Here is a 14,501-nt window from a genome sequence, read left to right as displayed (position 1 = left end):
CACTGAGAAGTCAGTGATATCCAAAACTCCTTTGGCCAAGCCTGTACAAAATGTGAGGTTTGTCAGTACAGGCCAAACAAGGTTTCAAGTTGAATAATCACCTGGATAATCTATTTCTGGGAGAGTTTCTTAGTTCATGCCAACCAGCACTTCCCCTCTTCCCATCCCCCTCTTGTTCCTCCCTCCTCCTCTCCCCCAGTTTTCTGCCAGCATATTTTTTGTATCTGTATTGTCTATATACAACTGTATCCACTTCCATTTCATTTTGACTGTATAGATGATGGTCTTGGCTGCATATGTACACATTAAATAATTAAACACGGTAGATGTCAAGAGAATTGGATGGGTGAAGTACACTGATTAAAAATCTATTTTCTTCTACTGTACAGCTCCATCCAAGACAAGGGAAACGGTGTTTATAATTATAGAGAGAATTAATGTGGATACATTAAGTCTAAAATCCTGGCCTTTCTTCTGGGGAGCTGGATTATTTGGATGTTTATCTAAACTTGACTAAAGACATACCCAGGTACACAGGCTTATTTCCTCATATGTTTAGGTCATATTGATGATCCATCTAATTCCAAGTTCAAGTAATTCCTACTTTGTAAAAATTGGAGTAGTACTGATTTACAATATTTTATTAGTTTCAGGTGTACAGAAAGTACGACTATTTCCTTCTTTACTAACGCCCATCCTGAATTCTTAGGATACCTGCTTACCTTTTACTTGGTGTCTGGATCAGTTAGAATATCCCTGAAGAGTGTTGACTGAGTGTTGATATTGACAGTAAGAATGAGGGATGGGCATAGGTTCCAAAGGAAAGAAAAGAGCTTCCACTCTCAGGAGATAACACTCTCATTTTACACTCAGTGTTGCCTGATTGCCAAATGGCAGGATGAAAAGAATATTCAGCTTGACTCAATGGCAAACGTTTACATGTTTGTAAGTGAGTTTAATTTTTCACTCTTTAAGTGGCCGTCAGTAGATATAACAAAAGAAAAGTAGATTTGGAATGTTTAGTCATCTCTTCAATTCCCTCTCTAGATCTAACTCTAAGGTGTACATTTTATCCAAGATTACATATAGTGATTCAATAAACTATAAAATTATTAAATCTCGAAGGTAACTATTAAATCTAAATCTGAGTTAGGATAAAAAGTGATTTCAGGGGTCCACCCTGGCCATGTTCTCTGCTGATCTGTTGTTCTTGGGGTCATGGAAAGTGAAGGGCGTGTGTTGAAGGAGAAGGATAATGGTGTATGAGGAGCACTCCTTAGAGTTTTGAGCCCAGTGGGTTGTAGAATTAGACAACGATTCAGATATTCTCCTCCTCCAAATCATTGGAGCTGTGGTAAGAGTTCATAGATGCTTTTAAACTAAGGAATTCTCTTGGTTTAATGTACTCCTGGGGCAGAATAACAATGCAACATAAAAAAAGAATTTTATTTAAATTTGAAACACATTTTGTGATTTTTTTCCCCCCATAGCAGAGATATGGTCTGGTTGAGGCATAAATTGAGACATTGGGAAAGGATGCTCTTTGATGTAACTTTTTTTTTAATTAATTAATTAATTTATTTCCGTTGTACAGCATGGGGACCAAGTTACACATACATGTATACATACTTTTTCCTCCCACTGTTGTGTTGCGATGTAAGTATCTAGACATAGTTCTCAATGCTACACAGCATGATCTCATTGTAAATCCATTCCAAGAGCAATAGATTGCATCCATTAACCCCAAGCTCCCGATTCCTCCCACTCCCTTCCTCTCCCCTGAGGCAGCCACAAGTCTATTCTCTGATTTAACTTTTGCTGCAGATAAATCACATGTGAATAAATAAGTGTTAATTGAATATAATTTATAGAAAAAGTCACATGCTGAATTTGTAAGCATTTCTTCAAGGCTTCGGATGTTGTAGTCCCCAAATCCCACCAAACCCCAAATCAAATTACCATGTATGTTTGGCCATAGGTATCCAGATGTTAGCTGGACCTTTCTAATCAACTTGAGTGCCTCTGCCCCAGACATTAAAAGGTTCCCTTCTCACAGTAGAACAGAGAAGAGATGAGAATGAGTTTGTTGATGTCTCCATTTTTCCAAAACCTGTTTTGTGGAAATGGTCCTTTAAGGCTATAGTTTCTTGCACAAACTCTTGGCCTCCATATGTTCTTTGCAGTCTGGTTTCTGGCTTGAATATGCTTAGGAGAACAGTGCATCTGGTATGCTGATAACACAGAGGAGGTAAGCTGATAAAACACAATAGGCCACAGAATGTTCATGTGAGGAGGATTAGCTAGCAAAGATGGGTGGTTTCCATGTGGAATACTGTTGAGAACTGGTCCAGGGCAGGGACTGACCAATTTTATTTAGTGAAACACTTGTCTGAATTTCTTGGGATGAAAATCATTTCCAGCAGGCCGCTGGTCTCATCCGGGTGCAAGGATAAATCATTTTTCTTCTGCATCTTTTCAACACACCGGTCTTGCGGTGTCTGCACTTGGAAGCGTCTCAGAAGTATGACCAGAGTGACCTTCATCATGACCATGGCGATATACTTTCCCGCACAGGCCCGGGGCCCAAAGCCAAATGGCTGGAAGTACCTGTAAGGAACCTAGGAAAATAGTCAGACAATTAGCCATAGTAGTAAAGGCTGTTTGATTCACCCTGAAAACAGTGTCAGATGGAATGGTTGGTTTCAACAACTTGGCCATATTGCTCCTTCATGAAGAAGCATGGCTGTTAACTCAGGTAAGTCTCTTTCTCCATCCAGTGTGATTCACCCTTTGTGATATAGACAGAACCTCAAAAAGTCCCCAGTTTTGTTTTTCATGTAAAATACTCAGCTGGCTCTGTGTGGGATGGCCATGGCTTTTTCTTCTTCTTCTTCTTCTTCTTTTTTTTTTTTTTATTTTTCGGCTAATTGCCCTCATGGCATGGGTTGCTTATATAGAAACAGAATGAGAGAACTGATTTAATTAAGATCACGTCTCTTCCCCATATGCAACTCAAAAAATGGGCGCAGAAGGGACTATCTAGATACTCAGGTGAAAAAGATCATTGCTTAAAATTTGACATAATGGAGACAATCTCCAGTACAGTTCAGTTAAGAAAAAGAATAAGCTGAGCCTCTTCCAGTAACCGAGTCCTGTTAGACTGAGGCTCAGTGCTTGTGGGGCCACTTGGGGAACCAAAGGCAGACGTCAACAACCAAAGCTTTTTGCCTCATTTGATTTCTGTCTGAAGCAGAAGTGGATTTCCTTGGCCTAGATGATGCTGCAAGTGAATCTGCATGTGACAGACTCCTAAGTTGAAATGGAAAAAGGGGGTTGGTTGGTTGGTTGGTTAAACAAAATTTGCCTCATTTTAGACAAATTAAGGGCCTGGATTTTTCACATTTTGACCTATTGTGTGGTCTCCATGAGGACATTTCCCAGAGCTGGGGATCCAGCCTCCTTGGCTTGAGGACAGCCATGGTGGCCACGTTCCAGTCTAGGGGACCTGTGTTCTCCTGGTGAGGTGGGAAGGGAAGGAGTAAACAGAATGAAATGTGCATGGGGCAGACACAGAAACAGAAAGGATCTAACAGTTGACATTTTCAAGAGTGGCACATGGTTTTAAGGAAGGGCTCTTACATTCTTGGCAAAGTTCTCAAGAGTAAATTCATTGGGCTTGGGGAAAAACTCGAGTCTATGCATTCTTCCAATATTCAGGATAATGTTGGTTCCCTTTTTCACCGGGTAGCCATCGATGACATCATCCTCTAAGGCTTTTCGCATGACGAGGTCCACGACAGGCTGGTACCTCATGCTCTCATAAATAAAGTTTTCCACCACTTCGAGTTTTTGCATGTCATCATTCCTTATGTCTCTTTCACCTGTCAGAGCAGATGAAAAGGAGGGCATGTTATTTTCTATATGTGATGGGCATAAAAGTCCTAGTTTCAGATCAGTACAGTTAAAGGTTAGTTCAGTCTTGGTTTGAAAAAACTTATTTGTATAATTCTCATGTTAACCAGTAACCTGGGCCAAATATGCTATGTTCAGTGCACAGAGTGTCTTATAAATATTCAGATTTGAAGGTAATTATCTTAACATCTGGGGGGATATCCTAAAAATGTTGGGATTTCTAGAAAAATCCAAGAAACCAGGTAACACTGGACCCACACCCCCATGTGGCAACAGTGGGCAGAAGTTGAGTGGCTGATGAGCCCTTTAGAGGGATATCTTCTCTGCAGCAGCAAGTAGACCTACCCAGTCTGCTTCACACATTGATCTGCCTGGCCTCTGTGCTGCTTGAGCTTTGTCCCCTGCTCTACATTCTAGAAGACATTCATTCCTTCTTTAGTCAGGGTGAGATGGTGAGTTTAACCAAGTTCAAAGAATCCTTCTCTTCTGGTAGCCTGTGTAGTCATCTGTCAGAAAATATCCCTGATGGGAGTTCCCCTCATGTCTCAGTGGAAATGAATCTGACTAGTATCCATGAGGACCCAGGTTTGATCCCTGGCCTTGCTCAGTGGGTTAAAGATCTGGTGTTGTTGTGAGCTGTGGAGCAGCTTGGTTCCTGAGTTGCTGTAGCTGTGGCCAGTGGCTAATGCTCTGATTCGACTCCCAGCCTGGGAACATCCATATGCCACAAGTGATGCCCTAAAAAAAAAAAAAAAAAAAAAACCAAAAAAATAAAAAACAAAAACAAACAAACAAACAAACAAAACCAAGAAGAAAGAAACTATCACTGATGGTCCCTCCTCCCCATCTCATCAAGAACAGCCTGATGTGGTGGAATGGCAAGAACCCCTCTCTCCACCACAACAAAACAGGTACCTCAGATCAGTTTAGAGTGAGCTGGGGATTGACAGACACTCCCAGGGATACTGGTCAGAGGCTTGGATTACTCTCAGAATTGACAAAGCTTCAGGGCATCCTCAAATGGGCAACCCCTTTGCAGAATCCAAACCAGCCCAGGGTCCTGAGACAGCTCTGTGTCCTGTACAACTATGCTCTTCAGGAGAGTCCCACTTGGCCACAACTCTTACAACCCAGCCCCTTACATACTGCTCTCTGTGCACTTAAGAGTCTAGTGGGTATGTTTATCTGGGGTGGGGAGGTGGGGGGAGGGTGACAGAAAAGGTAACCAAAGGCATTCCCCAGGAAGGAATTACCAGGCATGTGGATCTGGAGGGCAGAGGTACACCTGTCTAGTGGTCGTCGTTCTTTGACTCTCTTTTTCACCCCAGTGAGCGTGTATGTTGAGTTCTCTTTTCCTCACAAGACTGAAAGCACCAGGATTGCAGGGATGGCACTGGCTTGTGCACTGCCATGTCCCTGTACCTGGCACAGAACCCATAACTTGAAATGGACAGTTTGAAATCACTGTGCAATTTTAAACTTGAGTGTTCTTCTGGCGCCTCGCTATCTATTTTCCCAGGCAGTTTCCTTCCTACATCAAGTCATCTGCAGACCCCTTCTTTCACATATTTAAGCCTTAAATGAAGTTTCCCCTTATTTTCAACTATTTTAAGAAGCACTCAAATTGTTTTAAAAAGATGGTGCCTTTCTACAGCAAAATAGGTTGTTTCACAAGGAGTCTGAAAGTCCAGAAATAAAAGTCTATATCATTTCTGATGTCTCTTCACAGGTGTCTGAAATGTGACCCTAAAAAGATGACTTATGTGAAGCACATTGCAAATAAGGCATTCTGTTTACTCCCAGGAGGCAGTTCTGACTTTGGAATGTGGCAGTGTGGCCCTGGAAGAGTGGAGATCTCAGAAGCAGAGGGCAGAATGATGCTGAAGCAGAGGCAGAGCAGGGAAGAGGAGGAGCTGGGAAGAGCTGAGCAGGGCCTGGGGGCTCCCCTGCCAGGGAGGTGGGGGGGAGGATGGGGCTAGCACCCCTGGACTGGATGGTGGGAGAGGGAAACCCTGCTCCCCTGCCTTTGCTCTCACCCTCTTTCCCTCCCTCTGCTGCCAGCTGGAAGTTCACTTAGAATGGGTGGCTTGAAATTCAGAAACCCTGCAGAAAAGGATAAACATTTCCCTGGGTGGACCCTCAAAACCTTTTGTCACTGATCAAGTAGGAAAATCTTGTGAAAGTTTCCATGTTTTTAAAACACATACAAATAAAACCATATATACATGTTTATATGGCCATAAAAAAGGCTTTGAAGAACACACAGCAAAATATTAATGGTGATTCCCCCTGGGGAATGGGATGAGGCTGGGGTAGAGAGTGTGATGGATCAGGGGTATGACTTTCTGCTTTACACATCTCTTTATTCTTTGAATTTTTCCCAATAAACATATACTGTTTATCTTAGAAAAACCCGGGAAGTACTACCTTTTTAACCTGTCTGGCCTAATGACATTGTGACCAAGTGACTTGTTTTATTGTTCTTTAGGTGGATTGTAATGAAGATTTTGACATAGGATTCTTAGGACACTGAAGCTGATATTCAGAAGGAGTTGTTTTCTAAACTCTATTATTTGTTTGATACATTCTTACCAACAACAGTCTGGATTTCCTTCATTAGTTCCTCTTCAACCTGGGGGTGCTTTGCAATGAGAAACAGCATGAAGAACACAGTGACAGACATGGTGTCTGGTGCTGCAATTAGCATTTCCAGTATGCACTGGTTCACATTCTCTTTTGTCAGTTCACCACGTTTCTGAGCAATGGAAAGGAGGCGGGGAAACATTGGAAAAGTGAATGAATGTTTCAGAACAAGGGGGAAGGTGTCACTCAAGGATCAACAAGGTCAGCAAAATGAAATTGTAGAGATTATGTATCCTTGGGATTGTCAATGGACTTTTTTGTAACAATCTTCAGCTCAAAGCTGAAAAAATTTTTTTTAGTGGGCCATGCCTACAACATGTGGAAGTTCCTGTGCCAGGGGTTGAACCTGTGCCACAGCAGTGGCAGGAGTCGCAGCAGCTGCTGGAACCACAGCAGTGACAATGCAGCATCCTTAACCTTCTGAGCCACAGAAGAACTCCCAAAGCTGAACAATTTAACCAAGTATCTATATGTTTAGTGTCTTTGGACTTCCTGGTCTTCATATTTTGTATTGTGCCGACACCTTGAAATTTTAGTTTTAACGGTCAGTCCTAACAGAATATCTAATAGTGGCAGTTGCATTGGGTATTATAGAAATACTAGAGCAGATGCTTTATTAAGCAGAAACATGCAACAGATAACAGGAGTGAATTTTTAGACACCTGTAAACAATCATACACTGTGTTGTGTGGGAATTATGGATAGTCCAGATCCATACCTCAGCCAAAATCAACTCAGTGGCGAAATCCATGCAGTCTTCCAGTTTTTCTGCTGTGAAAATCCTGCGTCTTTTTTTTTCTATCAGAATTTCCATGTCCTCTTTCAAATCCTTTCTGCAAAAGGCAGTGAAAATATAATCTATCTGTACACAGATAAATGGATTACTCTGCCAATTGTTGACATAAAATGATCTGCTTTAGTTGATGCTATTAGTGCTCATAACTGAATTTATACTTAATTCTTCACAAATATCCTTAAATTATATATATATGTATATACAGTTATACAGAGTTAGCTAAGATGTCTAGGTACTAGTAGTAAAATCAAGGCTATAACCTCAAGTTAGGGATTAAAAACTGGTACCAAAAGGCTAAATCTGATCAGGTTTTCTGAAATTTGACTGGGCCAGCAGGGTGTTTAAATTAAACATCAAAAACCAGAGCCGGTGAATGCCTTTAGTGGGTGTACTCCCTCTTTGGTGTGCCATCAGCCCCGCTCTTGCCTTTTGTCTTACATCCACTCTGCCCACTTCTGTTTGCCTCGCCCTGAAGACTATTGAGTTTGGGTTCCTCTTCTACACAGGAAATACTTTTCCTGATAGTTTGCTCATGCTTTGTAGTTTCTGAGCATTGAGGGGTCCTAGTAGATGTGAAATGAGTGAAGGAGGTCAAAATGTACAAGCTTCCTTCCAGTTATAGGATCAGTAGGCCATGGGGATGTAATGTACAGCCTGGTGACTACAGTGAATACTGTATTGTGTATTTAAAAGTTGCTAAGAGCATAGATTTGATAAGTTCTTATCACTAGGAACAGATTTTCTAACTAAGTATGTTGATCGTTGTTAGCTAGATTTACTGTGATGATCATTTCTCAATATATTCAGATATCAAATTTTTATGCTATGCATCTGAAACTAATGTTACATGTCCATTATGCTTCAATTAAAAAAAAAAGTATTGGCATTATTGCAGGCACATGGGGGGGATTAAAAGAATTCTCTAGGTCTTTACAGCTCTGGGACATAGAAGATATAAACTGGTTTAGTAATCATTGGAAAATGTTACATTGAGAGGGAATGCTGCTGAGCTAATTTTAAAGAAACCAAAGTGAAACCATTATACAGTCTCACCACAATAAGTTTTGATGGGCCTGCTGACCATAATAAAGCTAAACTAATGACAGACAACTACAAAAAGACTCTTCAGATAGCACCAGATCTGACAACAGTGAAGGGAGGAATCTTTTCTCCTATTGATTCAAATCACAATAAACTCTGGTGCAAAATAAGTGAAATGTATTAAGAGGCAAGGGTCCAAATCATCCAGCTGATATGCATCAAATACTTGAGAATAAATAAAGCAACATCAAGTTAACTTACTTCCTGGAGACTAGTATTAGTGAATTTCAAAATATACAACAGGATAAAGTTGGGATTTCAAACAAGTTTGGCAAGGTTTGTGGAAGGAGAATTCAAGATACTCACAAATATCTGGGGAAGATAAGATCCATGGGACGGAGAAAGCATGTTTAGCACCTGCTATGTATCATACTCTGTGCTAATTGCCTTACACATAGGATCTCATTAATTTATATCCCCACCATGGAAGATATGTTATATTTTAGTTTATATAAACTCTCAAAGCCATTCTGGTACTAAGCCATAGAGACAGGAGACAATTTACTCTAATTCCCCTAGGCTTTTCACTGGTGGTTACAGGTAACATGTTTACCTGCTGGTTACTTACACTCTAAAAACCCATTGATTACAGATGAATGAGCATTCAACCATGCTTCTGCTAGAATACTCTGAGACCAAATCATATTCATTTAGTGACAATTTTAGGACCCCCAAAGATATAAGATACATAACTAAGCAAACAACACATTTTATGAGTTTATTGTGAAAAAATTATTTTTCAACTACTGTGAATTTCTTCAAGTTAAGTAAAATTGATTCAGAAGCAAGAGAGCAATAAAATGATGTTTCCATTCTTTCAGACGTGCAAAGAATTTTTGATAAATAATAATCATAGGTTCATCTAACCCTTCTCTACATCTTAAAATACTCTGAAGTGTCCAATTTCCAGACATGGAGCTCTCACACCACCCAGTCAGCCCTCTGGCTAGACAACTGCACAGGCAAAAGGCTTTCTTTACTCTTTGAACTGGCTATGCACACCAGAATTGCTGTAAGAAGTGTTTCATCAGCAACTTAACAGCTCCCTTATGATTCTAGAGAGGAGAAACTTTGTTGAAGAGGCCAACAATATCTAAGACAATACAAATAAATCCAGTCTCACCGATATATTTTCTAAAATGTGTTACTTACACAGACTTTTCATACTTTCTGTACAGCCAAGGAATCTTAAAGAAGATGTCTGGTTTGAGAAGGAGAGCTTGCCATGCATCAAAATAACCCTGGATTTTACACACAATGGCCTTTTCTGGAAAAACAGAAACAGAGCAGAGCAGCTGAGCAAAAATGGAAGCCCAAGAAAGATACACTGATCAGAGAAGGTCCTCAATAGAGTTTCCTACCATCTGAGATTCTAAGCAGGGCAAGGTTCCACCATCAGTAGGTGTTTCAGCCATGTAAATGCCATTAAACAAACCAACACTAATTTAATCTGCTTGGCATCTAAATTGGTATCTAAATTTGCCACTTTTCAAGTTTATGTTAGAGCATAGCCTAGCATCTCACATGCTCCCTTTTGGCTGAGCCTCCAACTCCCTCCTGTTTTCCTAACTGTAGGACAGAAGAAGGCACTACTAACTATGGCTGTTATGGTCTCAGTTCTAGCACATGGGAAGGCAAAAGCCTCATCACTTTCCTGTTTGTATTTAGGTCCAGAGTGTGGAATTCATCTTGGACTCTTCTCCCTTGTCTAAGTCTTGGGGCAATCAGCTTTTAATGGATGTTCATGAATTAAATTGAATACTAGAGAAAAGAAAACCCTACTTTTCTCAAATTATGTACAAAGGAATGGAATAGACATTTATTTTCAAGTGCTAAATACCAGGCACAGGGCAAGGTGCTTGTCACAAGAGATTCATTTAATGTTTACAGTCTTTCTGGGGGAGTGAGTGTCACCATTGTGCAGATGCAGAACCTGAACTTGATAGAGATGAAGAAGCTCACCCAACCCCAACCAGCCAGGGTGCCAGGCAGGCCCTAGGCTGGCCCAGTTCTTTCTGACCCCAGAGTCCAGTCCTTTCATTGTAGTCGCCCTAGGTCCCTGAGGCAAACTGAGAGTTCAACAAGTGCCTGGTGAGCAGAAGGAGAATACACATAACTGCATGTGGGTCGTGCAGGTCCTTAGCACCACAGGCTGCATCTGTGAGTTAACAGCTGTCGAAGTCCCTGGATCTCTCCTAGGAGTCAAGGCTAGCGGGGAACCAAGGAGCAGGGGCTTATAAGCCTGTAAACCTCAGGAGCGATGTGTGTCGAGCAGGCAGTCAGGACTTTGGGAGTGCCTGTCCGAAGGGGATCAGGCAAGAGGCAGTGACTGAAGTGCTCAGAGTGAATGGGGCTCCCCTCCTAATGTCAATCAGATGCGGGTGCTATGACTCTTGTAAGGAATCACGAAGGAGCAGGGGGATGAGGCAGGGAGAGTGGAGAAGAGGAAGGAGGGCTTCCCGCTTGTCTGCTTGACCAAATGGGGTCAAACAGGGAGCAGGCGTGCTAGCTCAGGTGGTTTGGGCAAGTGTGAAACCCATGCGTTGTTCTCATGCCTGTGGTGTTCTTCCCGCAGGACTGCATCTGGCTCGTGGCTTGTTCGTTTGGGGCTATGTTCAGATGTCCTCTCCACAGAGGCCTTCCTGACCACCCTCTCCACAACAGCCTTGGCCTCCCACTGACCCCCCCCTTTCACTTTCTGGCTCTTTTCTCTGTGGTGGTGTGTTTTTTTTCTCCCAGACACTTATTATTGCCTAATATATTGCTACGTAGTTACTAGTTTCCTGTCTGTCTCCCTACTCTTTGAAGGCAAGGACTTTGTCTTGTCCACTGCTCCATCCCCCAAAATGGGCATAAATAGGCATATAGTAGGCAATGGATACATATCAGCTGAATGAATGTATGAATGGATGGACACTGCTAGAAATCAAGTGAGGAGAAATTACATTAGGCTGATAACAGCCAGATGGAACGAACTCCCCTGATTAATGTTTCTTCTTTGTAGATGGTAGAGTTGCATGTATGTGTTTTAATACTTAGTGCTGTAAAATAGTGAGGAAAGCAGCTTTTTGAATGGGATGTCTTGCCAGGGTTGTTATAAATGCTATGTGACAAACTGTAGGAAACAACTTTTTAAAGTGCTTGGCACATAGTAGATACTAAATCCGTGGTAGTTATCAGCATCATTTCTGCAGCATCAGCTCCCAATGATATTACAGAATCAAAGTTTTCATACTTATGTGGGTTTGAGAGAGAGGAGTGTTATTGTATGTATAATATATTGTATGTGTATGTTTAGATAGGCATAGATAATGCCTAAAATAAGGATTGGAAATGATTAAATATATAGGTTTGGTGGTAGGATATATTTATGAACAAATACAATGATCACATTTGTTAGGTTTCCACTGTGGACAGTATCCTATTTGCTAGAGCAATAAGGAGAAACACAAGAAATAGAAGAGGGCCCCTGCAATGGATATACAAGATCCTGTTCGTGAACAAGGCAGACCTACCTGGAAGACATTTTAGGGCTCCTTAGAAATGTTTAAAGAAGAGCAGTGTGCAAAAGAGCCTATCTTTACTTGAGTCCATTACCCTTCTTGTGTCCTGCTCAAGGAAGGGCAGAACGTCAAGTCAGGAGATGAAAGTTTCCATACCATCCAACGGGATCCCCAGGAAGAGGTTGTTAGAGGTGTCCAGCATGATGCGCCGCATGAGGGTCAACACGTCCACGTAGCCCAAGTCATTGCGGACCTCCTCCAGCTTGTCCAGGTGCTTGGTGATGGAATCGGCACAGACGGTCACCATGCGCACCAGGCCAGGGCCGGACAGAGCTGAAGGGTGCACATCAATCAGAGAGTGAGCTTCCTCCAGCTCCAGGGCACACAAGCACCATCAGAGGACTTTGGCTCTTTCTGTTTGGAGCTTAATTGGCCACACATTTTCGTTTGATAAGTGGGTGGAAAGTTTCACATTCTTCTTTCTACCTTTTCTACACTCTTCTAATTTCCTTCTAGAATGTCTCCTATTTATGATTTAAAATGAATCAATGAATGGATTTTTAAAATAAAACTGTTCAAAGTGAAGCAATTCTTCATTTGATGGTAAATCACTTCTGAAAGTATAAATGAAACATTTAGTACTTATCATAAATCACAAATCATTGATTTCCATATTATTGTATACATTTTGTTCTAAGGAAGGTTTGAATTTGGCCAAGGTGATATTTATTTCATTTTTCAATGGGTGGTAGAATATTGCTATAGAGCTATTTGATTGGATCTTACCATTTTGATCTAAGATGCTTCCTGTTTAATGTCATATGTATAAAATGCCAGTCTTATAAATTATCAAATACATCCTTTTGGGTTTCTTTTCAAATGATCCAGATTTATTGTACTCAGTCGACAGTGTAACAATGAAGCAATTTTTTTGTTGCTTAACAGTCTTCCTCAAAGAATTGGACCCTTTAGGGCTGTAATAACCTAATAGCTTTGTGTTTTAAGTCCACAGTACATGGTGACCCTTGATATATACTTGTTGGCAAATAGAGGAATGAATGAATGAATACATGAATAATGAATGAAACTATGTAGAGTGAACTGGGTCTCATCTCTCCATTTGTTTGGCTACTGACCATTTAGCAGCAGTGGGTCCCTATAGTGGGTAGTCTGACATGCAAGTTTAACTCTTAAAGTCCTTTCTTTCCTTGCTCTAAGTTTCTTTTAAATTTCCTTAAGCGTAATCTCTCTCTTTTATGTGTTTTTCATTCAGATTTGATATTAAAGTCAGATTCCTTAAACAATACAAATCAGCTGTGCTGCAGAAGCCCCTGAAGGAAGACTTTGCCAATAAGAAAGGAGGTGTGGTGAGTGGTCCTAGACTCTAACCATTTCCATACATGTATAAAAAGGAAAGTTAGGTTGGTAGCATACTTTGCGACGCTAGGAGGAACTTGGCATATAGGAAAGGCCAGGATGCTGTTTCCTGGGTAACTATTACATCCACAACTGGGACAAATGATCCCTAATGACTCAGCCCTTTGCATGGAAGGGTTGGCTTTGCTTACCACTCCCAGCTGATGTATGATTTGTCTCTATGTCCAAGAGCTTGAAGCCACATCTTAAACATATATGCAGAATGCAATATCATTGAAAGGGCCACAGGCCAAGGTGTGGGTGGCCTCTAGAAGCTGGAAAAAGCAAGGAAACACCTTCTCCCCTAGAGCCTCCAGAAAGGAACACAGCATTGCCAGTGCCTTGATTTTGGCCCCTTGAGACGCATGTCAGACTTTTGACCCACAAGCGTATAAGATCCTCAATGTGTGGTTTGAAGTCCCTAAGTCTGTGTCAGTTTGTGAGACAGCAGTAGGAAACTAGGACAGAGGAGGCTGTGATAGAGTTGTGCTGAGTCCTGGTGATGGGCAGCTCTGTGGAGGGGCCTCACCACTTGGCTGGGACAGGCATAGGTGTTCCCTTCTCATCAGCCACGCAGCAGCATCTAGGTTCCGTACAGAGGCTGGCTGGAGGAAAGACTATGCATGGAGTGTGGGCAGACCTGCAACCCATCTAGCAGCAGATTCCATCACTGACAAGATTTTCAGGCCATGACCATCTTCTTTGATGGTCATGTCAAAGATTGGTCACATTTATTCCCCAAAGGTTTCAGTTCTAGCAGCACATAGTAAAGAGGGAAATCACTAGATAAAGAGGCTTAGGATTTTGTCCCTGCTCATCCATTCTTCACTGTGTTGCCTGGGGGGAAAATCACAAGCTCCCTAGAAATGAATTTCCATAAGTATAAAACTCAGAGGCTGGACAAGATATAGCCTTTCTTAGTACTAAAATTCTCTAATATATTTACACATTGCTTTCTGTTAAATCATGTTGATGTCAGACCATGATTCAATAAACATGTTGGCTATAAATTACCTACATGGCTGATATACTTAATTTTTAACTGATGTGACCTTAAGTATATAGCATGCCAATTCTTCTTTCAATTTATGAAATTGTTTTTGCAACAACAAGAAGAACAAAATTAGAGG

General features: G+C 41.3%; 1 protein-coding gene across 1 annotated transcript in view; it reads right to left on the bottom strand.

Moving 5' to 3' along the window:
- Positions 1,420-14,501, bottom strand: part of CYP19A1 (cytochrome P450 19A1) — a 31,572-nt gene continuing 18,490 nt past the window's right edge. Inside the window, 6 exon segments of the mRNA NM_214429.1 lie at positions 1,420-2,618; positions 3,640-3,881; positions 6,505-6,667; positions 7,274-7,388; positions 9,605-9,719; positions 12,112-12,288. Of these exon segments, the coding sequence (NP_999594.1) occupies positions 2,370-2,618; positions 3,640-3,881; positions 6,505-6,667; positions 7,274-7,388; positions 9,605-9,719; positions 12,112-12,288 (1,061 nt within the window). The 3' untranslated portion in view covers positions 1,420-2,369.

Source organism: Sus scrofa, chromosome 1 (genome assembly GCF_000003025.6).
Source record: "Sus scrofa isolate TJ Tabasco breed Duroc chromosome 1, Sscrofa11.1, whole genome shotgun sequence".
NCBI lineage: Eukaryota > Metazoa > Chordata > Mammalia > Artiodactyla > Suidae > Sus > Sus scrofa.
The sequence above is the reverse complement of the archived record's forward strand: the minus strand, read 5'-3'. Positions and strand labels throughout refer to the sequence as shown.